At 38.3% G+C, this 26,020-nt stretch overlaps 2 protein-coding genes across 2 annotated transcripts in view; one reads left to right on the top strand and one right to left on the bottom strand.

The window, feature by feature from the left end:
• Positions 1-26,020, top strand: part of LOC139939689 (insulin-like peptide 7) — a 133,719-nt gene that overhangs the window by 30,454 nt on the left and 77,245 nt on the right. The window contains exon 2 of the mRNA XM_071935760.1: positions 19,572-19,646. Coding sequence (XP_071791861.1) covers positions 19,633-19,646 — 14 coding nt within the window. The 5' untranslated portion in view covers positions 19,572-19,632. The remainder of the gene's footprint in view (positions 1-19,571; positions 19,647-26,020) is intronic.
• Positions 2,386-25,214, bottom strand: LOC139939688 (uncharacterized). The gene is made up of 3 exons (XM_071935757.1): positions 24,874-25,214; positions 6,156-6,366; positions 2,386-3,533 (listed from the first exon to the last, which is right to left on the bottom strand). The coding sequence occupies exons 1-3, from the start codon at positions 24,937-24,939 to the stop codon at positions 3,346-3,348; spliced, it is 465 nt and encodes a 154-aa protein (XP_071791858.1). The 5' UTR covers positions 24,940-25,214; the 3' UTR covers positions 2,386-3,345.

Genomic DNA, 26,020 nt, shown 5'->3' with positions numbered 1-26,020 from the left:
TTGCGCTGAAGTAAATAGCCAAAAGCTGGTAACAAATTGTATTTGCACAACCAATTGTATTTGCACAACCATGGGCGTATCCATCCAATAGCATTATGACCTTAAAAGAACACGTTGCCTTGGATCGGTCGAGTTGGTCTTTGAAAAGCGTTTGTAACCGTTTTTTATAAAATGCATATGGGTAGAAAGATGTTGTAAAAGTAGAACACAATGATCCACACAAACATGCCTCGAAGTTGCGTGGTTTTCCTTTTACCTTGTCGACTAACACGTCGGCCATTTATGGGGGTCAAAATTTTGACTCCCATAAATGGCCGACCATGTTAGTTCGCACAGTAGAAGGAAAACCACGCAATTTCGAGGCAAACTTGTGTGGATCATTGTATTCTACTTTTAAAACATCTTTCCAACCATATGCATTTTATAAAAAACGGTTACAAACGCTTTTGTTTTGACCAACTCGTCCGATCCAAGGCAACGTGTTCCTTTAAGTGTTGGCATACTAGGGATATCCACAAAGATTTTGTCCCCAATTATGAGAAATTAACATGCGCTGGATGAGGAGGATTCAAGAGAGGGCGCTATCGAAAGAAGTTTGTACACAGCTCGCCGTATTTGGGGTGGAGGGGGGACGCGCAGAGCAACACCCAGGAATCTGAGAAACATTTGAGTATGAATCATTTTTCAGATTATCCAAACCAGAAGGTATTCTTCACAAAATAAGTGACGCTATCAATAACTGCGATGTTTCTTCAAGTAAGTTTTTATGGTCATTACTTTTTGGAGTAGGTGCAGTTTATGATTCCTGTCACTCTAAGTGATAACATCTTAATTAATGGATGTGCGAGTGGGTATCGTTATTTCCAGTAACACAACTGTATAAATATGATTATTTTAAAGGCAGTGGACACTATTGGTAACTGTCAAAGACTAGCCTTCACAGTTGGTGTATCTCAACATATGCATAAATAAACTAACCTGTGAAAATTTGAGCTCAATCGGTCATCGAAGTTGCGAGATAATAATGAAAGAAAAAAACGCCCTTGTCACACGAAGTTGTTTGCATTTAGATGGTTGATTTCGAGACCTCAAGTTCTAAAACTGAGGTCTCGAAATCAAATTCGTGGAAAATCACTTATTTCTCAAAAACTATGGCACTTCAGAGGGAGCCGTTTCTCACAATGTTTTATACCAATCAATCTCCCCATTACTTGTCACCAAGAAAGGTTTTATGCTAATAATTATTTTGAGTAATTACCAATAGTGTCCACTGCCTTTAAGAACATTATTTATCGGACACCCTTTTGTAGCTTGCACAATGTGTACTTTATTCTCAACATACGCCACAATTAAATCATTTTTTTACCGTTCACAAAACATTCAAAAATAAAAACATTTTTTTATTTATAGTTTTTCGGTGAGTGGCACTTTTCCAACAACAACAAATAATTATGTTTTAGATACAAACTTGTTTGTTATTTGACTAATAAAGCGAAAACCGTCCTGGCAAGGTTTTTATACATGGCTGTAAAGCCTAATCTAAACACTACCGGGTCAATGATATCCTGACCCGAATCCATAAACTAATTAATAATTTACAATGTTGATTACATCTGACTTTGGTTGTGACTCTGTAACCTTGTTCTGACCCAATTCGGGTCAGGTGAAATGCTGTACAACATATCTGTGTCAAAGTCCACCAAATTTCACTTTGGACAAACTGGTGCATTTAACTAGTCGTAGTTCACTTTAATAGCTTGAATCCCACATAATGCTAGGTTATTCTGATTTATCTCAGGTTAAGCATGATCCATGATTCTGATTCAAACAAATCACCATGAGTCAGCTTTAAAAGGTCCTTAACAAATAAGAACAACAATTTACACCACACAAATTAATGAAAGACAAAGTACTACGAGAGTGTTATTTTGTGTTAACACTCAGTTTTTCCAATGGTGTCCATGGTTTGGAATCATTTGCAATAAAGAACAATTGATAGTCAGAAAATGGGTAATTGTTTTAACGGAAATGTTGCTTAAGGGGAATCAACGGGCTTCATGGCGTGACTGTCATGCGAGGGTTGGACAGCGCCCGGCCCTGTCAGTTGATCCCTTCCTCAAATGAGTTCGGAAAATGTACAAATAAATATGATTTGGTGCATTACCTACACATGCCCTCCTCCTACCCACCCCTCCTCCCAGTGAAACTGTTGGTGTTATTTGCAAACAAAACATCCACATGGAACTTGACCGGGGCACTGCTGCACTAAGTTGTCTGACGAGGGGAGGGGTGGTTGTAGACGGGGGGGTTTCGATTCGATTGCGTCTTAAAGTTATTACTAAATCGCAGGATGATTAAACTAGTCTTGGACAATCCAGACCCCCCCCCCCCCCCCCAACACACGCACCCCCCCCCCCCCCACACACACACACACACCATCTTCGCACCACCATCCGCGCACTCGCTAAATTTTAGTCTTCCAAGACAAACGAACAAAACATAAACAATTTTAAATGTATATAACAGAAATACCAGAATGTCTACAGCCTTAACCTAGGTATACAAAACCAAAAATATATATAAGACACATTACTGGTGTTGTCTCAACTTTTGGTTTTTTGTTGACATCTGGAAAACAATAAATGAAAAAAAAAACCGCAAAGTTGTAGCGCCTAAGTTTCTGTGTGATTTGATCTTTTAAACTTTTAATAAAACAAAAATTGTGTTCAAGCACCTATTTTTCTAGAAAGCTAATTTCAATGTGCTGGTTGGGGGGGGGGGGGTAACTCTACAATACGATCAATGAAGAACAATCACCCTTGTTCAACACCGTTTTCTGAACCGTGAATGAGTACTTTTAGATCAGAATGTTGTAGCCAGTTGGTTTCGAACTACCTTTTTCCTAATTTCATACGGAGAGATAAGGCAGGTACATTTATCATGCTTATCTGGAAAAGTAGAAACTTGTTTGTAATGTGTGTTAATTTATAACAATAAATAAACTACAGCATTTATAAGGCGCACTTTACTGAAACAGAAAAACATTTAAAGGCGCCGGTCAAGTTTTGTCAAGATGTTAAAAAAGCAAGCACTTTGTCGAAAATAACACGTTAAAGGCAATACGTTCAAGTAGTAATTCAGGAACAACCAATATTGGCGGATCATAAACACGATCATGTCAATCATTATTGATTTAGTAATAAATATAATACCTTCACATAGGCAATAAGTTGCATTATTGTTTTCTTAACACATGAAGAAAAAAATAAATAAATACAATTTGACTATAATATATGCAGAGTTGGTTTGTTTACACCACGGGAGTCCTTAACAATCTCCTGGCTTTTATCTCCGTGATAACCATCCAACAAATGAGAAGTATTCCCTCTGTTTCTCCTCGCAACAGTACAACATCAACTCATTGGTCGTGCAGCGTTTCAGACAACACTCATCGATGATACCCCCACGAGCGCCTCCTCGTGACGTTCCGCGCTTGAAGAAATCCACGGCTGTTTTACGATCCATAAAAGGATCTGCGAGAGAAATGAAACATCGATGTAATTAGCAGATTGTTGATACTGAACAAACCCGCCCGTCCAGACTATGTTCTTGATCCATTAGCGAGTTGAATAAAGATCATGTTGGAAGGTTGTTTATAGACCGTTAAATAACCTCACACCAAACCCGTTTCTAACTTGTTTTAAAGGCAGTGGACACTATTGGTAATTACTCAAAATAATTATTAGCATAAAACCTTACTTGGTAACGAGTAATGGGGAGAGGTTGGTAGTATAACACATTGTGAGAAACGGCTCCCTCTGAAGTGGAGTAGTTTTCGAGAAAGAAGTTATTTTCCACAAATTTGATTTCGAGACCTCAAGTTTAAAATTTGAGGTCTCGAAATCAAGCATCTGAAAGCACACAACTTCGTGTGACAAGGGTAATTTTTCTTTCATTATTATCTCCCAACTCCGACGACCAATCGAGCTCAAATTTTCACAGGTTTGTTATTTTATGCATTTGTTGAGATACAGCAAGTGAGAAGACTGGTCGTTGACATTTACCAATAGTGTCCACTGGCTTTAAATACAGTGTCACCAATTGCGGTTAATTGTTAATTACCGTCGACTTAAAACAACGCAATAAAGCATGCCACCAGACAACTTGTTAATGTGTTTATAGCTCGACTGTACTAAAAGGCGTTGATGCTTTTAAAGATAACATCGCACGTTATTTTAATGTTGCAAGACACCTCAGCACTGAATGTCATTTTTAAAGCAGTTAAATTTTCCCGAGGTCTTGTCTAACATTGAGACTGCTGAGAACCCTATTGGTCAATAGCCCTGAGGCAAACAGCGCGTTATGTTTTTTACCCGGAGGAATCGGAACAGCTCAGCTCGGCGGTTTAGGGTTAGTGAAAACGAATAGCCAATGCCATTCTGTCTGGCACTGTGTGGAGCGGGGCAGCCTGTGTCTGTGTACCTAGTGTCTGAACAACGTAAACCCAAAGGAATATATTAATTTGACTTCCACATATTATTGCTTCACTGTGACCACCCCAAATTTGAGCTTGAATTGCGAAAGAACTCCTCCTTCGTGAGAAAGGTTGAAGCACTTATCGGGCTAGTCTTTGTCTGGTGTCTATACCCACGCCATATGGGTAGCCACGCCCCCCCCCGACCTTATAGCTCGATCAATATTGCTATCTCGGTCAAAACCAATGAGACCGATTCAAATAAGAGCAAACACTGTTCTAAAACATTCAATAATTATCTTTCTTTTTTTTTCTCATGTAATTTTTTATTATTGTCGAGCCTTGAGTGCCTGATTATTAAGTGGATATGTTGCATGTTATAATTATCATAATTAATGTTGTCTCTCTATAATCACACAGTAAATGTAGCATAGGAACAAATATTGCACCTCTGTCATCTGCGAAACTTAGTTCCGTATTAAAACGATGTTCGCTCCTCAAACCCCGTGCTTGCAATAAGACGTACATTTAAATACTCCCTTGTCAGAATTGATCCAGTTTTTCGGCACCCGGGTACCTAACCCATTTCTTGACCAGGCTGATCAGAAAAATGTGTATAAAAACTTATATAACCCAATACACGCCAAACTTGACACAATTAGCATGTTAATACCAAGACTAAAATGGGTCAGACCTAAATCAGGGTCAGTTTTTTACCCGAACATGTTTATATTGTAGTTCAGTTTTTTAGATTAAAAAAATGCGAACATATCCCAGACCAATATTTCCCATAAAAATGTTGTTATTGAACAAGAAAATGTGCTTTGAGAAAGAAACAAACAATAACAGGGTAATATAAATTAAGCGAATTTTAGTCAAAGCTTGTTTGAACTTGAGAGATTTATCTTTCGTGCACTCTTGATAACTCTAAACATTCAGGCCTACGTGTGCGCGTATAAACATTGATGCATTGTTCAATTTATAAATGCGACGCATGAACAGCTTTTACAAGCAAAATGTTCCAAGTGATTGATCATTCTCGATTGTAACACCTTTAATGCTACGGACAATTTGAACTCCCCATTCAAACATTGACGTTTGAAATCAAATCTGACTGACGGTTTTCTCTGTATCTTAAAGGCAGTGGACACTATTGGTAGTTGACAAAGACTAGCCTTCAAAGTTGCTGTATCTCATCATATGCATCAAATAACAAACCTGTGAAAATTTGAGCTCAATCGGTCATCGAACTTGCGAGATAATAATGCAAGAAGAAAAACATCCTTGTCACACGAAGTTGTGTGCGTTTAGATGGTTGATTTCGATACCTCAAGTTCTAAATCCGAGGTCTCGAAATCACATTCATGGAAAATTACTTCTTTCTCAAAAACTACGTTACTTCAGGGGGAGCTGTTTCTCACAATGTTTTATACCATTAACCTTCCCCGTTACTCGTCACCAAGAAAGGTTTTATGCTAATAATTATTTTGAGTAATTACCAATAGTGTCCACTGGCTTTCAAGCGATCATAAACAGGACACTTTATGTCCCGATATGAAACAAAAATTGAGAATAGAATACGAGCAATTAAAACAAAGGGAGCCACTCGAACATCACTGTCATGTCCCGTATTTATAGGTCTTCACCTGGGTAGCCTGTCTTACTGCTTAATAATACTCACCAATTGTTTTGGTTTGTTGGTCGGATCTCTTTGCATATCCAGCATAACAACTGTCACAGAGGGACTGCAAGGTGCTGTATACATCAGAGCAATACCAACTGTTGTTGGCACTAGCGTACCAGAAACACAGACAAAACACAATGGATAGAGCTGTGGCTTGACGGGCTTGTGGTAGGGTCAGGCGTAAATTGCCTCTTGAAGATTGCGTCATCTAAGATACGAAGAAAGAATCAATGTCGGTTATTATAAGGTGGTGGTTAGTTTGTATGATCATATCTAGGTAGCCGCTGGGTGGCTAGTACCGAAAATATTTGGAGGTGAACGAAAGAGAAAAGTAAACGCTTTAGGCTTAAGTATGAACCCGTTTAAAGATACATTTCGAGCCTTTAAAGACACGTCTGGACACTATTTGTAAATGTCAAAGACCAGTCTTCTCACTTGGTGTATCTCAACATATGCATAAAATAACAACCCTGTGAAAATTTGAACTCAATTGGTCGTCGAAGTTGCAGGAGAACAATGGAAGAAAAAACGACCTTGTTACACAAGTTGTGTGCTTTACAGATGCTTGATTTAGAGATGCTATAATCGTCTTCAGGGGAATGTCTTACGCTCATACCATTCGAACTTTACCATTCCATGGCCCAACAGTAAAATCATCTTACATAAGACAATCCTTGGACTATTTTCCCAGCGAGATAAATGCATCAGTTGTTATAGCTCCGACTGAAGCTGCGAACTATACAATTCACAAGACTCGTTGGCATTGGGATGCCGAGTAGCGTGACGTAACCACGAGTCAATTAGCCCAATTGGCGTCAGGCAAGTATTGCAAGGAAATTGAAAAAAGAAGATACCCAGACGCCACCAGTCTAGACGTCATTCCTTGCTAAGGGTTACTTTATGTGAACGAACTGAGAGACAGATAATAATTTTAATCTTCGAAACGGCAGCTCGCTTCGTCCTAAATCCCATCTGAAAAACAATTCACTTAGCGGTGGTTCAGGGACCCCTTGACTCATGTGTATTTCTTTGATCTTTACAGTTTAACTTTTAAATGTTAGGCCATTTCAACGGAATTGATGTCTTAAATACAATCGTTTTTCGTTTTGGCCACCTTTGTTTTAAGAAATACCAATCTGAAATTCTGTATCCATCCAAGACAAAATGGTATAGGCTACCATTACCTCAAGAACTGTCAAGGACTACCAAATCGAGTAATATGTGCCCGTGTCATATTTTGTCACAGGACAAGAGAACGTACTGCCTAAGGGCATAGTACAATTTTTCTAAAAGTTAAAGACCAGTATCCCCACTTGTTGTAACCCAATTTAAGCATAAACAACAACCCTCGAAATATTGGGCTCAGTTGATCCTCGAAGTTGCAAAAAATATTTAAACAAAATAAAAAATACCTTCGTTGCACAGAATGTTGTGCTTTCAGATGCCTGAGAAAGGTTTCATGCCCGAAGCCTTTCTCATATTAATATTGCCCCCTTTCTCTCAAACTAGGGTGTCGTTTATTGCAATGTTGTGTGTTATCAGTGGTCTTTGCTCATCAGATGGGTATGTAAAAAAACGAACAGTATGTTTTTATATACTAGAAAAAGACAATAACAGTCAAACTGGATGGCAAAAAAATTATTAACATTCCTAACTTCTTTGATTTTTGACCATTCAATTTAATGTTACCACGCAATATAATGTTGTTTAATCTTTAACAGAACTCCTACATTGTGATTTGGAAACAGCGAAGTTAAAGAGAAAAAAAAAAACATCCGTACTTAAAAAGAAAAATTGATGTTATCGTCAAAGTCGACAATTTTCTCACAAGTGACAACGATAAAACTACGATTATATGATGATACAATTGGTGTTCATTAGCCACTGTGTAGCCAGATTGTCTATCTCCTTCAGGGACTGCTCGCCAGGGTATAACCGTGATAAATTTATAGTCATTGGTGATGTGGGCAGCTGTTTGGGGGGCAGCTCCACAATCACAGGCTTGACTTGCAATCAGGCCAATCCAGAACAAGTTTGCCCGAAACTAACATTATACAAATGTTGGTAAAATCTTTAATAATATGGACTCCTCGGTATTACGCGTCATGGCAATACATCTCAGATGGTTTGATTAATATTTACTGAGCGATACTTCGTGGCAGTCAATCGCTAATTATCTTTGCCAATCGTTGTTGTTGTTGTTGGTGTTGGTTTCGACTTATGGGGCCCATTAATTCTAATGACTTTTAAAACTGAATTAACTCTCACGTCAAAAAAACAATGCACGACCGACGTTCTGACGTTTTAAAGATAATGACTATAAGAGGTAGACCTCCAACATTGGGCCGGATAGCTCAGTTTGTATACGTGGCAACACCCATTGTGTCTATTTTAACATGGTGTCTGTTTTGCAGTGCGTGTATAATCAACAATTTCAAAACATTTACTTTGCCTATTTCTTGTATTGTTCATATTATAATGAACAACACCCCCCCCCCCCAAAAAAAAAAAAAAACCCAAGACGATTTGGAGATAAATAATTTGTTTTCAGCTCAACATATCTTTAACGATCTCTTAAAAGTGAAGTCCCTGATGATCAGTGCAATAGTAAATCTTCAGAATTGCCCAGAGTTTGACGAAGCTGATTTATCGAGCCATTTGGGATTTTCATTATGTTTGTTTACGAACTTGATCTTGCGTTTATACATCTTAAGAGCTCGTTATGACTGTTTGATTGCCGTGGAGTGGCTACGATTGCTAATGGTAGATTTTGAGTCTTGTGTAAAACGCCAATATTGCACGCATTAACATCACGTAGTTGTAGTCTAAACGTCCGGTCAACATTTGAACATGTAAACATTTATTTTAATGTCTCCATGAAGAATAAATCTTTGGTTTATGTAGAAAAGCGCAAATCGGCGCTATATGGCGATTTGTTGACAACTCATTGCGCCAAGTACCCAATGTTAAAATGTTGATATGAAATGTACAAAACTTAGCAACAATTCACACACAAAAATAAAAAAGAATTGTTCAAAATCGGAATGATTCAAATAATCATTATGAGCCTGAAGTATCAACTCTGACATTTAAATGTTTTATTTGTTATCAGGTACTACTTTAATCCAGCTGAAGCTTTCGTGAACTTGTTTTTTCCTAGCTCTTGCATTACACTGTCTGCTCGCTTTCTCTTTTTTAATTTCGCAAATTGCCTGACATTACGATTGCTTAGCATGAATGGACCAGGTTATCATATTCCTAAACACTTCCAATAATTCCGGCCTAGGTTTAGTGAACGATAACTCTCTAGTCTCTACAAATGTTTCATTTCCTAATACACGAACCCTAATACCATTATTAGTGGAAACAGTTTGGATGCAGCTTTTGAACCTTTTGAACCGGTTTATTTACCACCGTGCTCTGGTTATGTACAGTTGGCCTACGTAAAAAGCAGAGCAAACTTCCAGGTACTTTGTTGGAATCAGAGAGTTAATTATTCTGTAACATTCTTGCGTTGTTGAAACCCAGGGAACAGTTGGTGTTTACAGGTTAGCTTTAGATCTCAGAGTACAGCGTGAGGACTGAATAAATATTGCACAGACGTAGCTTGCAATAAATTCAGCCAGAATAGACACTCCATTCTCGGATATTGATAATAATTGTAAAATATCGGTTACAGCAGAGTAAAAGTTGAAGTGCAGTAACTACAGCTCAAAAGCCAGCCAGGGCAACCAACCGTATAATAATCGCTATTTAATAACAACCACAGTAAGGTAAGGCTTTATACGTATAGCATTACAAGTTCCACGTTTCAGTGCAAAACCCGTCGGTTTAAAGGAACACGTTGCCTTGGATCGGTCAAGTTGGTCTTTGAAAAGCATTTGTCAAACTAACACGGTCAGCCATTTATGGGAGTCAACTTTTTGACTCCCATAAATGGCCGACCATGTTAGTTCGCAAAGTAAAAGGAAAACCACGCAATTTCGAGGCAATGCTGTGTGGATCATTGTATTCTACTTTTAAAACATCTTTCTAACCATATGCATTTTATAACAAACGGTTACAAATGCTTTTTATAGACCAACTCGTCCGATCCAAGGCAACGTGTTCCTTTAACATCATCGACCATAATTTTAATAAGACAGTTTTCTGGCTTCCCTCCCCCCCCCAAAAAAAAAAAAATAGCACATTAAAAAACGGGGGAAAAAGAGAAAAAAAAGAGCAAACAAACAAACAAATAATAAACCAACCAACAAACAAACAAACAAGTAAGCAAATAAACAGCAACCAAGCAAACAATCAAACGAACAAACACCACAACTGAACAAAGAACACTAGACAGAACAATTTGTCAGGAGAATTGGTACCAAATCGGTCAGAGAGCGACTACGAAGTTCAAACTGAGCGTCTAATAATGGGGAAGGAGGTCTGGGTATATAAAATATTGTAGGTTGCTGAGAGAAAAACTTATATGCTGGAATTCTTTGGAACTCCTTATAATGGATTTTACTTGTGATGGTTCTACGAGGAACAACTTGACTTTTCATTCATATGATCTGGTCGTTTCCGGGCTAATCTTCTACTGTTAATAAATTTACAATTTTTATCAATAAGTGTTCCTTATAGGCTGAAAACATTGTGACAAAATGCAGTTGAACAGTATTTTCGTGAGCGAGGAAGTGGCTCTTTAACCGACTCAACCCGGCTACCTTGACGTTGCCACTTAACAGTTCTCAGTACCAATCAGTAATCTCAGGTTTACCTCTTGGATACGGTTGAAGTCATTGATGAGGGATATAAAGAGATTCTCGAGATAGTCTTCAAGATCATGCGCAAGATGACCATTCTTATTAAAGGCTATGGACTATTACTTGCAATGTCACACCATAACGCATTGCTCGCCTTTGATTAAAACTTAGCTATTTGAAAGATACAATTCGGGTAAATTGTGAACCCCTTTTTATAAGTATTGTTTCCCAATATTTTAAGTTACAATGACGATGAAGAAATGGCGACTCGACCAACAAAGACAACGACACCGACAACCACAGCAGCAAAAACGACCAAAATATATTTTTAAGTATTCAAAAAAAAGGGCTGCACAAACCTAACAAATTGTGACGTGTAACTGAAGCGATGAATTTGCGTTTATTGGGAGAGATTTAGATATGACCCGGATGTACTTCAATTCCCTGTGGACTTTTTGATCTCGGGTCCACACTTGGTATAGCGTTCAAACACAAACACATGCCGTACTGCTCCGAGTCAGCAGCGAGCCCGGGTACCAACAACAAGTTTTGACCTAGTCTTTAATTTCTTTTATTCATCACGGAACGTAGCCGGGTTCTAACGTTACAGCGTTTTCCTTCGCTTGGAAGGGTGACTGAAGTTTGAATCATGCGCCTGCATTAAACGACTATTCACGGCGAGCGTAGAGCTAGCAAAGTGACGCGATAATTCATATCATGGTTTCCCCCGTTGGGATCTGTCCGGGTAGGTGAAGTTACACAAACCGCGTCGTACAACACCAATATCAATCAATATTTACCGGCTCATCTTTTGCTGCTAATATATCTGTAATTGTCCCCTCGTGTTATATTACCGCCCACATGATTGATGGTGAGACAACCAACGAAGGATCGATCAGTTAACTATCGTAGCACGGAGGAGCAGTGGGGGATACGAAAGTGTCCCTGTACTGTAGGTCGATTTAGCGAGTTTGAACAGAACCCCCATTACTATACATTAACCAACCATTTATGAGGCCAAATTAGAGCTAGGGATAGAGGTTGGCGTATTCTCTTCGTACGTTTGATTTCGCCGAGAGCAAGCTGAACCACTGCCCCTTGACAGGGGCAACATGCCCCCTTGTACATGAGGCCCAATTAGTAGCCACACCTGCGACGAGTTGACACCAAATTGACGTAAACTGATTGCCTCCCTTGTGAGCAATGTACCGACCCATTCCAGAACAACCCTGACTTCAATTCTCAGACGGCCTGCTAATTATATCCTCGGAGATGCAATCTCGCTCCCTTATTTGATAAATGTTCCCTGTGTGTTGTTGAAAATAAAGAAATCACACCGTGTGATGACAGTGATGCAGGGTGGTTACGTCAAGGCAATTCGAAACATGCCATGCAAAATACCAGAAATAACAAGATCTTACATTTAAATCTAAATTCAAAATGTGGCTGTAGTAAATAACGATAGCGTATGACATTGGTTATCAGTAAAACCTTCATCCGGTTCACATTCACTGATGTAATTAAGATAACTTTACACATTAATGCTAAATGATAGTACATTTCTGATCCAGATGTACGTTAAAGGCACATAACTTTGTTGCCACATCATTTTTGAAGTAGGTATAGGTATTTTAATGTACAAGTATTGTGGGGGGGGGGGAGGCACATGTTCTGGTACTTAAAATGTTCAATGTATAACATTTGTAGTGGCTGGTATCTTTAAAATTACTGCACTCCAATCCATTAGAGATCAATGCATTGCGAAATTCCTGCACTAAAACAGTGTCATCGCCATACTGAAACGCAAACATGCCATATGACTATTTTGTGTACGTTTTACTGGTATCTCCGACTACTGATGTTTTTGCTATAAATATACTGTATACAATTTCATTGTGACGCAAATCAAAGCATGTGTACTTGGCGTATGCAAGCCAATGCGTTCAAAGTACAGGCCTGATGACATGTAGCCTAAGGAGGCCATGGCCTCTGTTGCCCCTGGTCTTGGCCTTGGTGCCCCTTCAAAAGTTTCACACTGACTTGGAAGTGCCCTTTGCAAAATGAAAACGGCCTTGCTCTTTCAAAGATGAAAATCCAGGTTTGGTAATGGTGGTCTAGACTGGCATGTATGACATGGGAAATTGGCTTCAAATTGACTGACATATACCCATTCGCTTTGAGAAGGGAAACATCCATGAAGATTGTTTAACTTGTTGTATAAATAACCTTTATCTCTAAACTTTTGTACAACTCGTTCATCAGGGTACCAAGAAAACGAAGTTGATTTATTCGTTTTATTTCGCACAGGAACTGTGTTATACTTTGTGTTTTTCTTTCTTGTACCGTAATGAAACCAATTAACATACAAAAGTACTTTGCACTGTTTTAATCCATAGGTTTGCAAAAACTCGAAAATAAAATAAAGCAGCACTTTCCTGTTTTAAATTTTGAAGTAAAAGCCAAATCAAGAGAAACCAAACACAATAAGACAAAGGTACTTAAAGGCAGTGGACACTATTGGTAATTGTCAAAAGCAAGCCTTCGCAGCTGGTGTATCTCAACATATGCATAAAATAACAAACCTGTGAAAATTTGAGCTCATTCGGTCATCGAACTTGCGAGATAATAAAGTTGTGTGCGTTTAGATGGTTGATTTAAGACCTCAAGTTCTAAATCTGAGGTCTCGAAATCAAATTCCTGGAAAATTACTTCTTTCTCGAAAACTTTGGCATTCAGAGGGAGCCGTTTCTCACGATGTTTTATACCATGCAGATAGTGTACATCGTGTCGTGCGATGTTACGCACAGTGAATACGGGTGGATTTTTATGTTACGCACAGTGAATACGGGTGGGTTTGATACAGCGGCGGTGAATAATTCGACTGCCTTGAGCAAGGCTACAACGGCTGGTCCGTAGAGGTAAACGACGAGATAAGAACCTAGAACGAATGCCCCAAACCAACCTGATACCCTCAAAATACACTTGACAAACAATCAGTAATGTTACGTCTGGACACTATTGTTGTCAAAGACTAGCCTTAACAGTTGGTTTTACTCAACATGCATAAAATAACAAACCTGTGAAAATTTGAGCTCAACCGGTCGTCGAAGTTGCCAGATACTAATGAAAGAAAAAACACCCTTGTCGCATCATTGTCACACGAAGTTTTGTGCTTTCAGAATTGTTGATTTCGAGACATCAAATTATAAATCTGAGGTCTCGAAATCAAATTCGTGGAAAATTATTCCTTTCTCGAAAACTACGTAACTTCAGAGGGAGCTGTTTCTCACAATGTTTTATACTATCAACCTCTCCCCATTACTCGTAATCAAGAAAGGTTTTATGATAGTAATTATTTTGTGTAATTACCAATAGTGTCCACTGCCTTTGCGACCTCAGTGCACGATTCTAGACGTCGCCTCTACCCATTTACCAATACGTCGCCGGAATGGGAATCAATTATGTCACTGATCCGTTTCAAATAATGTGACGTCACAGATCGACACGAATGTGAACGGTTGTTCATTTCTTATTGATTATTGCCGTTAAGGTCTTCCGTTACTGCAAACTCTGATCCCAACCATAGCGTCGCTTTATAGAGTGGGCCCATAAACGAAAGGGAGATCATATCACCATTGGTTATGGATCCATACGTGGTGGGAATTCAAAAAGAGACACTCGACAGACAGTGTTTATTTCAGACTAATGTAAGTGGATCGTGGTATTTACTAATGACATGTTATAGATTCCAGTGAATGCAATTTCCGCGATACGTTCTTAAAAATGGCTGATAATTATGCAGAAGTCGGAATTGTTTAATCATTTGACGTCATCAGTGCGCTCGCTTAGCCAATTAGCATGAATGATATGGAAAACTGGAGTAATGAGGACAACATCAGAACTTCCTCCTGAAATCGATCCAAATACTCATTTTTCTGTGTTGGTGGGGTTTTTTTCCATAAAATGGCGATTCCTTACGGAATTTTACGGAACATTGGCAGTGAACAAAAAGTGGACTTTTTCTTGCAAGGAAACCTGACATAAACCTTATTTTAATGTTTTTGTAAAAAAAAATCGTACTTTCGAGGAAAAAAACAACAAACAAAAAATAACTAAATTTATAAACCCTTATAAGGTGCTAAATAATTGGGTCTTAGAATTCATCACTGCAATAACCTCTCTTTCTGAAAGTTTGTAGTAATCAGCGCCTTGAGTACCTTGTTTGGTAGATACGTGCGCTATATAAAACTTCGATATTATTATTATTATTAGTATTACTATTAAATTTTGAAAAAATAACAATGTGTAATCTAAAAGCCTGATATTCTAGACACAAAGATCAAACATTTAGCTGTTATCCCCTGTTGATATTAGAAGTGATATATCCTCCCTTTAACCATTAATTTGCATTACACCGTTTGTATCCAGTATACACGCCAGTTCGTTCCCTCTTTGTGAATGAAAGTCACGTCATCAATGTATGTTTCTGTTTGTCTCTTAATGAATTAATTTGTTCGTTTTGTATGTTTCTTGTTTTTGGTTTGTATTTCTTCTTGTCCTCCTATGTACAATGACCAAACACCGTGACTTCCCGCTCGGCAGGAAACCGAGGCAGACGACGAAACATCTGCCTTCACACTTTAGCAATTCAAATCGATTGCAATTACAAATAATAACAGCCTAGTTCCATTGACCTTAACGCATATCCTTGGTGAATAATTTATATATTCCGTTTACAATGAAACGTCATCAAAAACATTTATAGGCAGCCGTACATGTGGAAATCATATGGCACTAGGCAGCTCGTATACATGACATTGAGTTCTCACTATTGGTTCGAAACTAATTTCAAAAGTGCTTTAAAACAGTTCCGACGAATTGTGTGAGTAGAACGTTGGCACAGAGTGTTTAAAATATGTAGTTTGGTTCTATGTCTGTCTGTCTGTCTGTCTGTCTGTCTGTCTGTCTGTCTGTCTGTCTGTCTGTCTGTCTGTCTGTCTGTCTGTCTGTCTGTCTGTCTGTCTGTCTGTCTGTCTGTCTGTCTGTCTGTCTGTCTGTCTGTCTGTCTGTCTGTCTGTCTGTCTGTCTGTCTGTCTGTCTGTCTGTCTGTCTGTCTGTCTGTCTGTCTGTCTGTCTGTCTGTCTGTCTGTCTGTCTGTCTGTCTGTCTGTCTGTCTGTCTGTCTGTCTGTCTGTCTGTCTGTCTGTCTGTCTGTCTGTCTGTCTGTCTGTCTGTCTGTCTGTCTGTCTGTCTGTCTGTTGACACTATTGATAATTACTCAACCAAACCTTACTTGGTAACGAGTAATGGAGAGCTGTTGGTATTTGTCTTTCAATATTATCTCGCAACTTCAACAGTGGCAATTGAGCTCAAATTTTCACAGGTTTGTTAATTTATTAATCTGTTGAGATACACCAAGTGAGAGGACTGTTCTTTGACAATTGACAACAGTGCCTTTAACATCATTATGAATTGCACAAATCAAGAAATTGTTATTCAGACTAGACGACAATATATTCTAGTCATTGTGAAATCAGTGGTTAGCTTGAGGGATTCGAACCCGCAACCTTGTTATTACACGTGTTGCAAGTGACAGCGTGGATATTAACAAACAATGAAGAACGTTGCATCTAACCATGAGGATAGTCAAGTAAAACAGTTTACAATGATGCTACTCATCTCTCTTGTACCGTCCGTTGACATATTTTTATTTCAAGAAATCAAATTTAAGTCACTAATTTCTCTAAGTGAGCCCTATACCTTATTCCAAAGTATGTGTTAATCCACACCAGTCTCGTTTGTATTCAAATTGACTTAATAATGTTACGTTCATTTTAACTGCTGTGTATTTTTTTATTTTTTTTTTTACCATATTGCTATTTTTGCTCATGTTTTTTAATCCTGCATTTTAATGTTTTCTTGACTGTACAGCGCTTTGAAACAGTGTTAAAGCGCTTTATAAATGCATTTAAGTTAAGTTAAGTTCATATTTATGAGCCCTAGTAGTCAAGAATGTATACTTTCTTGATCTGGAATGGATGGAGCATCTATTCAAATTGATTTAATTATGTTACGTTCATAATATGAGCCCTAGCAGTCAAGAATGTATACCTTCTTGCCCCAGAATGGATGAAGCCTGACACGATGGCACTCTGTATGCCCGAGGTTATAGAGTAAGCACAAGCCGTAGCTCATCGGCATCAAAAACCAAGCTAAACCCAACAATAGAAACTAGGCGTTACATGAGGGGATTAGAATAACTGTAATCATTGATCTGTGTGATAATCGATCTTGGGACTCAAGGCGCTGGTTTAATATCTACACTGTGTCCGTGTTGTTTTCGCGGCCATGTTTCTCAAGCCATACCCTCTCGGGAGAAGAGGGCCAACGCGCAGCAAAGGGCGGAATGACAAGATTAGCAACAGCTGCCGTGGAAAAGTCAACGTGTGCTTGGAGCAACACAAACTTACTGGTCACTAAAACACGTCGCAGGACTCAACTTTAAAACTTCACGATCTGTCTTTAATCCAAGATATAGTTTCATTTCCGAATGTCAACGAAATGTCATGAACATATGGTTAAAGTCACCCTTGGATGTTTGCTTAATGTTCTTCGACTATATGAGAACCAACTCTTAAAGCCATACTCCACTGTGACGTTATTTCAACAATATCGTTCATGACACTCCACAACAACAATCCCAGTGATACCCCCCCATTGGGAGGGGCGGGGCTTATCTTTGGAATCGACTTATCTTTGGAGTAGACTTAAATGCGAAAGCGAACATTTTAATTTGACTGTAGTATCAACTTGATATTGATAAAGTTTATATTGTGTTCTTCGTGGAAAGAAATGTTCTAATGTGCCGTACAAATCAGTAGGCTACATTTACTTGAATCGGTATGTATTGGTTTAATCCAATGGGTGCTATCTTCAATACGAATCTAGGATTTGCGAATAATCAGGATAATCTGAATAAGCCGTTGGAATTCAGGCATATGGGACACAGATTAAAATATTAGCATTGAAATGTAAATCCCTACGCAAACGCTACAAGGTTGATGGAACGATAGTGCTGCTATTTTTATATACACGTTCCAATAACTGCTTGAAATGATAACAACAAATTATTGGAATGTATAAAATCACAAGTAATCTTAATCTTCAGAAGAAGCAAAAATAATAGCACAAGCTCTCAAAACTGCCACACGTGACAGCGGCAAGAGCAGTAACAAGAAACACACTCTGTGTTGCTGTTACTCTGTGGACAGCAACAAATATAAAACTGTGTGGACGTGTGTTAGTCCACATAGTGTTTCCATTCCCTAATTGGGTGGATCTATTTTGTTCTCTCAGAACCTCAATTTGAAGTAGTGTTAAAAAAATGGGACAACTATTTGTCGACACAGACATGGATGTGTTCCTTTGTGGTTATATCAATCGTTTTCCTATTGCCTCTTGTTTTAAGTCCTTGGTTTGAATGTCACTGTGAACTCACACACAAAGAAAATGCTCAGAACAATCGACTATGAATCAGCAGATCGTCTCTTTTTGTAAGTTTCTTTAAGCTCAACATCTGGGTTTTTGCGTAATGTGTATGCTCAAATCAGATTATTTTGTTTACGACTTTCAAATACTGCCAGAAGAATCAGTTTTCCAAACTTTTCCAAATTAAGGTCTGTTATTCTGATGGTTTTTAAAGTCCCGGTCAGTTTTAAATGCCTTAAATTGTACTAATTTCACATCTTCTACTGCATGGGAAGCACGCATGCCCCCCCCCCCCCATACACAATCCCGAGTCCCTTGAATTGCACTCGACACGCAGCTACACCGAACCGATCTTTATTTAGTAAACGACTCTTAAATCGAACGCCGCGATGGAAGGGTCCTTAATGTCATAGTGCAAGAGTCCTACGAGGACGAACACAGGATAAGATCACATTTCTACGAACAAGTCAGGACCTTTTAATAAGGGTTGGGCTGATCCTAGTGCATCGGTGTCCCCCCCCCCCGCCCCCAAAGAAACGCGTAGCCATTGTTGTAGTGTTAAAGGAACACGTTGCCTTGGATCGGACGAGTTGGTCTATAAAAAGCGTTTGAAACCGTTTGTTATGAAATGCATATGGTTAGAAAGATGTTTACAAAGTAGAATATAATTATCCACACAAGTATTACTCAAAATTGCACGGTTTTCATTATACGTCGCGAACTAACACGGTCGGCCTTTATGGGAGTCAAAATTTGACTCCCATAAATGGCCGATCGTGTTACTGGACGAGGTAAAAAGAAAACCATGCAATTTCGAGGCATATATGTGTAGATCATTGTATTCTACTTTTACAATATCTTTCTAACCATACCAATTTTATAAAAAACTGTCACAGGACGCTTTTCAAGGACCAACTCGACCGATCCAAGGCAACGTGTTTCTTTAACCTTTCTGATAATTATTGTCCCATCATGTAAAAGATCACACAATGGGAACGGCCACACAAGCACACATTTTGTCGACCTGTAAATGGTGGACTTCTCAAGTTTGTTCTCCGATTTGAGTTACTTGTGGTTTTCCGACTGTTATTTTTCTTTCTTTCTCCTTCTTTTGTTTTTGAATCCTGATCTATTCTGACCCCTGGTAATCTAACCCTTTATCTTTTGTCACACTATAGATCAAGGGTCACTTACGTCTCCCATGACGACATACTAGACAAGTAGAGAAGAAAAGAGAAGATGTTGAAGCTAAGGTAGGAATTGGGGTTACACAAAGTAGTATTGTACGTGTTGGTTATTACCACATACGGCATAAATAAACAGTTCAGTTCGACTGAGTGGCTTAAGCAACCTTTTAAACCAATTTCGAAACTCGAATAGTTACATGATCTTAGAACCATGAAAATTGTTCATGTATGCAACAGCCAGCTATTGTTGGCAGTTAAACCCAAACTGAATATTCAACAACTTAAATTAGCTCTTAGCGAATCGATTTCAGTAATCTAACCGTACTTTCAACAGTAGAGCTAATCTGCAGCAGTATCATCTGTGATCTCTTAAACATTGTCAATGGACAAGATACGTGAGCCATCATACTTTGATTGTGGGGTTACATCGGATGAGTAGAGATCGGCTGGTTACAAAAGGGTTTACCTGAGTAAAATAAATTGTCCTAAAATGATTCCGTCGTTTCGTGCGTTTCTAAATCCGATCCCATATAAGAGGCTTGGATTTACAAACTAGGGTTTCCAGTCGAACTTTCTTCATCGTTAAAGCTATGAAAGGCCTGTTTTAACCAACAGCTTTACCATTTTGATTAGGTTGTCCCTTTCGATAGAATTGTTGTATCTGATTTACAAATGCATCTTAAACTAAATTCAAAGTACGTAAATAGCTGAAAACTAAGTTGATGCTTATAGCTTTCATAAATATTCTGTGATTACTTGCACTTTCAACATCATTGATAATCAGATTTCCTCCCGAGTCACAAAAGAGTAGAATCTCAGACTCTATATAGATGAGAACTTTATCGAGGAGGTATCGCGTCATACAATGGTGTTTATACGTTACCATAGCTTTCACTTCTGTATAACAATGTACATGCCTTAAGGGTGGATAAGTACATCTGCGGAGAATACATTCCAAAGAATGACGTAAAATTATATACCACACACAAAAGAAGAAACAAATTGCGTGGAAATTGGGTCTCGCTTACTGATTGTTGAATTCACAACGGATTGTGAAATGAACAGCTTCATTGTAGGTTTGTTATAAGAGGAAGTAGGGGAGTAACTCCCGTCTTCCCGCTGGGCTTTTATGTCGTTATCATATAGTATAATAAAGCCCTCTCTGTGAGTGAATTATTGTTTCCGTTACAAATACTATATGTCATGAATGTCCGCTCTAGATGTTGGGTAGCACTTGATTAGCAATCTGTTACTCTGATTTGACTCAATTTAATAGCTGTTATGACTCGTCATGTCTATTAGATATAAACCCATCTCGCAAAACTTGTCCACTGTATGTTCCATGCTAAGCGGCTGTCTGTTCCACGCTCAGCGGCTGTATGTTGTAATTTTGTGTACATTAAAATTAATATCCATTCAAAGACAGTTCATGGCGTCGCTCTTTTTGCTTCTCAAAATTGGGAAACTTTCTCTCTGAATCTTAAAACACCGACGGGAAATCTTTGTATTATATTAAGCATTATCAGTCTACAAGCAACCCCATTGTCAGCTGTACGGTATTATGGGAATGGGAAGCTAACCAACATACGAATGTCAATTCACAAACTGCTTCATATAAGGTGTCTGTCTACTATGTTAAATGTTGCCGCCAGGTTCAGCGGAACCACAGGGTATTTTGCAACATTTCAACTTCTTTTAGTATACAAATTGAAATCCTTAAAGTCTAAAAAACCAAACTCTCCCAAACTCACGTGATTTGAAAAGGGATAGGGGTGTGTTTGGGACCTAATTGTGCTTATCAATTATCCGATTACCAAAACCGTGCAGGTAACCAGTCAAATATGTTACATGTAACATTGTATAGTGGCTGGTAGCCTTAATATGGTCCCAGGTTGGTTTGGGCACGCTGAGATGTTGCAGACATCATCCTAAATGCCCCCCCCCCCCCCCCCACCACCCAACCTTTGGAACGAAAGTAGATTACAACTTATGATACAGAATGTTAGTAGAGCTGCTCTAAAATTAGTTAGAGTAACTAGATTGGTAATGACAATTCAGTTAAAGCCAGTGGACACTATTGGTAATTGTCAAAGACCATGCTTCTCACTTGCTGTATCTCAACATATGCATAAAATAAAAAACATGTGAGAACTTGAGCTTGATTGGTCGTCGGAGTTGCGAGATAACTATGAAAGAACAAAACACCATTATCACACGAAGTTGTGTGCTATCAGATGCTTGATTTCGGGACCTCAAATTCTAAACTTGAGGTCTCGAAATCAAATTCGTGAAAAATGACTTCTTTCTCGAAAACTACTCCACTTCAGAGGGAGCCGTTTCTCACAATGTTTTATACCAACCTCTCCCCATTACTCGTTACCAAGTAAGGTTTTATGCTAACAATTATTTTGACTAATTACCAATAGTGTCCACTGCCTTTAAAGCCATTGGACCCTTTCGGTAAACAGTATTGTCCAAGGCCCACACTTGGTGTATCACAACTTCTATATCAAATAACAAACCTGTGAACATTTGGGCTTAATCGGTCATCGGAGTCGGGAGAAAATAACGGGAAAACCCACCCTTGTATCCGCGCGTTTCGCCGTGTCATGACATGTGTTTCAAATAAATCCGTAATTCTCGTTAACGAGAATTGATATTGTTTTACTGTTTTCTCAAAAAGTAAAGCATTTCATGGAATAATATTTCAAGAGAAGTATTTCACCACTACCTTTTGTAAACCCTAAAAGCTATTTGAAAATCTGTGAACTTTTTTTTTTTTCTGTACCGAAAGGGTCCAATGGCTTTAAATAAACATATTTCGATACAACACCAATTTTGCAGAGCTTTCAATGTAGCGATTGGCTCCATTGATATGACCATGGAGCAATGAACTGGAGTTGTTCCATGGTACGACAGACCACGTGCCAGTCTGTTCATGTATGCTGCCGGATACCCCCATGGCCGTTTGTTAGAGGCTTTAAACCGGGTAGACCAAACTGGGTTCATTGCCATGTAATCTTCTTCTCACACCTAATAATGTCCCTATGTGATGCACATACAGCTCACTGTTTCCTTTAAGATGATCGTGAAACACTCTGTTCCCACTTTCTTTCGAGTAGACCCCCTTTGGCTTAAATTCAACATGGTCTTAAAAATGTGTTTCTTTTCTCCAGAAAATTGTATCGACAACAGAACACAATGGTGCTTATTACTTACGTTAAGGGCTGTGCAAAAATTTGCTCATATATACATATAAATCATTCGACAAATTTGTTTCCTTTTTTTTTTTTTTTTTTCTTTTTTTTTTTTTAGATTAATAAAGTAGATATTTTTATTGTTGAAGTTATTGCTGCTGAGTCTATAAAGCTGTCTCAATGGCCAATATTCTGTACTTCCTATACAGATACGTCTGAACCAACTGAAATGCCAATATCTTGAGTACAGGTGCAACTGACTCGTGAGTTAATTAGAAATGCATGTGTTGACAAATTTTCACTTAAAATCATTCTAGTGGTGAACAATAAATGTTAAAATTGAATCCAATTGTGTTGTCACATATAGTTATCAAAGAAATAATTAAACTTAGCATCATAACATGTTGAAAAAACACTAATTTGTCTCTCCTTCTTAATGTGACAACACCCACGGTGTCAACTTTGACACTCCATTTATTTGTAGTTAAAATGTAGCTCAACTTTGTATACGAGCATAGTCCAATTAGATACAGGCTAAATTTCGAGAGAACAAAATACAGTTCATGTGAAATCAACTTCCCTGTAGCTTGTGGACACCATGTTGGTTGCTCTATTGTCTATATAGCCTGTGGCAACCTGTTGGTCACACTAAAATGTCTTTCCAAAACACTTCCAGTTTATTTGGGGGAGACGATTGAACAAGTTAAGTATCAGTCAACGGTTTGTTTTTTTCAAAAAGACCCGTTTAAGTCGCTATGACTGAAAGTTTTAGCTCAAAGGTTAATGATTAACCTTTGAGCAAAAACTTTCAGTCATAGTTAATATTGAGTTCGGCAAGTTCAAAGCTGAAAAAGCACTTGGATCTTCTACCATTAATCACCTTGATTGATACACAGTTCATCATTTCAAAGATGATCTTTCAATTAGCCTACTTATTGGGTTGTTTTCACAAATAGAATGTATGTAGCCCATACATACCCTTCAATATGTTGGCTAATGCACAACCTGACAGCATAATATGAGACAATGAGGACAAACAATAAATCAAACTGGATTTGAAATAATGGAGAACTGATTATTAACTTCTGCATGAAATGGTAAGATCCTGATCGCGAAACCCCTTCTATTGGCCTACTTGTTGTTTCAGAGTTGATATTTAATCATGCAGTGCTGAAATGCAGCGGGTGTTTATGAACTTCTTTCTGTCATGCAGGGAGCAAAGGTCTCTTATGGGAAAGATAATTGAGGACAACAAGACCCAGTCCTTACATTAGGAATCACATCAGTCCATTATTGTTATTGATGACTTAAGAACTTGGAACAAGTCTACTCTGCTTATGTTCAGCAACAAACCTTTTTTAAATAGAGGATTGTGTAGTTTAAATTAGTAATGTTTACTCTGCAGGATGAGCTCTGCTACACAACATTTGATAGTCATTAATGGAGATAACCGTAGTCTTATAGATAGAACAAGTAGTATCTCTTAAACACTAAATAATAAGATATAAAAAATACCGCATAATAAGCTTGGGCATCCCTTCATTGCATCAGTGAAGTAGTTGTTGCTCGGAAAGTTCATGCAGTTCCATACAGAGGGTAGTGCCAATACCACTATGATACCACCACTAGGCGCAAGTAGGTTATGTGAGCAACAGATTCACAAATACTTCGGTCTATATCGACGCCTAAACACCAAAGCGCAACAAAGTCCAACAAATCGAAAGCGCATTTGTCTGTGGACGATTTAACATTGGTACTGAATCATTGCTTTCTAATACGTAACCAATGCGTTAATAAACGTAATATGGGTTAAACAAGAACATCCTATAGCTTACTAAATGTTTGGTTCAAGATCGATTTCAATATCCTCTCGAGAAACTTAGCAAAGTTTGTATTCAAAGATAGTAGGTTAGGATGGGGTTATTTTAAACAATGAGTAGGATAGGATTGGCTTGCCTATAATGAATAACTGTGCACGCTTATTGCGTTATTAAAGATGATACCGCATTCAACTGTCAGGGAGAATAGTTTTACAATAATTATCTACCACCGACGAGACAAAAACTACACAAGTTGTTTTCATAAAATAGACTTACCTTTGATGAAGTGTGACCTGCTCTTTGGGTATGCAGTGAAGAGAAAATAAAGTATAAGCTAACCATGAACCAGATATCACACACACTTGCAAGGAGCTCCTATAAGTTACTGGTGCCAAAAACTGCAGCTCCACCAATTTATAGTCATTACTGAAAACTGGTCAGAAAAGCACTACACATGCCGATCAATGCTACTCGAGCCCGGCCTGGTGAAGATGCGTCACGGTAGCTGAATATCCCCGAGGATTGAGACTTTTTCCCCGCCCAGCTAGCCGACTGCCGCAGGACAGGGAAGTACGGCCATCGATATTGCTCGGCTTTTTTCGCGAGTTGAATTTGGCATAGCTGATCTCGGGTCATCACGTCACCCAATCGTCTGCGCTGCTCACGTGCGTAGGTCCCTAACGTGACGCAGAACACATTTTGGCGCCTTTTATCATTTTGTCCCCACTATTCGTTCTTGATTAATTTTTCGTAGGAACTAATGGCGGGATGTATTATTAGCACACAAGCGGCGCGAGTCCTGTTTTTTTTTTTTTTTAAATCCCTCCGCAATTGTAACAGGGATTCTCATGTTTGTCCAGATTTATCAATTCGACATTTGCCGAGGCGTGTAGAGCTTCTTTTGAAACTTCCCTAATGCAATGACCAGCATTTTAATAATTACAACCAGAGGCGAGGTTTAAGACTCTATTTCCACAGAGCTGTTTATTTTCCTTGCAAATAAATGTATTCACCTGTCACTTCTGATACAATTGACGACCAACTTGTAGAAATCTTCTTCTTAAGTTGGCCACCATCCTTTAAAACAATAGCATTATAGACAGGACGTGCTTTTGGTAATTACTCGACAACTTAATGGCAATAAACACTTACTTCGTAACATAAAGAGCTCTGAGAAATATGTTTTGCATTGAAAAAATAATTAATTTTTATTGGAAAGCAGTTTGCAACAGGTAAATTATATTTGCAGAATTGATAGAAATAAACCGATTTTAATGTAATGTGTTTTGTTTTTTGTGTTTTTTTAACAATCTGAAAGAGCATTCGTGCAATATTTCCTTTATCAGGCATTTTTTTATATTTTTATTTGTTTATTTATGTTTTATTTTTTTATTTATTTATTTATTTATATATATATATATAT

The sequence above is a fragment of the Asterias amurensis genome, chromosome 7 (assembly GCF_032118995.1).
Source record: "Asterias amurensis chromosome 7, ASM3211899v1".
Taxonomy (NCBI): Eukaryota; Metazoa; Echinodermata; class Asteroidea; order Forcipulatida; family Asteriidae; genus Asterias; species Asterias amurensis.
The sequence above is the reverse complement of the archived record's forward strand: the minus strand, read 5'-3'. Positions and strand labels throughout refer to the sequence as shown.

What these genes read in the sequence shown, in the direction of transcription:
- LOC139939688 (XM_071935757.1), bottom strand. Translation starts at nt 24,939, where the DNA reads ATGGTTAGCTTATACTTTATTTTCTCTTCACTGCATACCCAAAGAGCA. An exon ending in CAGGTCACACTTCATCAAAG is followed by an intron (nt 6,367 to 24,873) that starts GTAAGTCTATTT and finishes TTCGTATCTTAG; the next exon opens with ATGACGCAATCTTCAAGAGG. An exon ending in CCAACAAACCAAAACAATTG is followed by an intron (nt 3,534 to 6,155) that starts GTGAGTATTATT and finishes TTTCTCTCGCAG; the next exon opens with ATCCTTTTATGGATCGTAAA.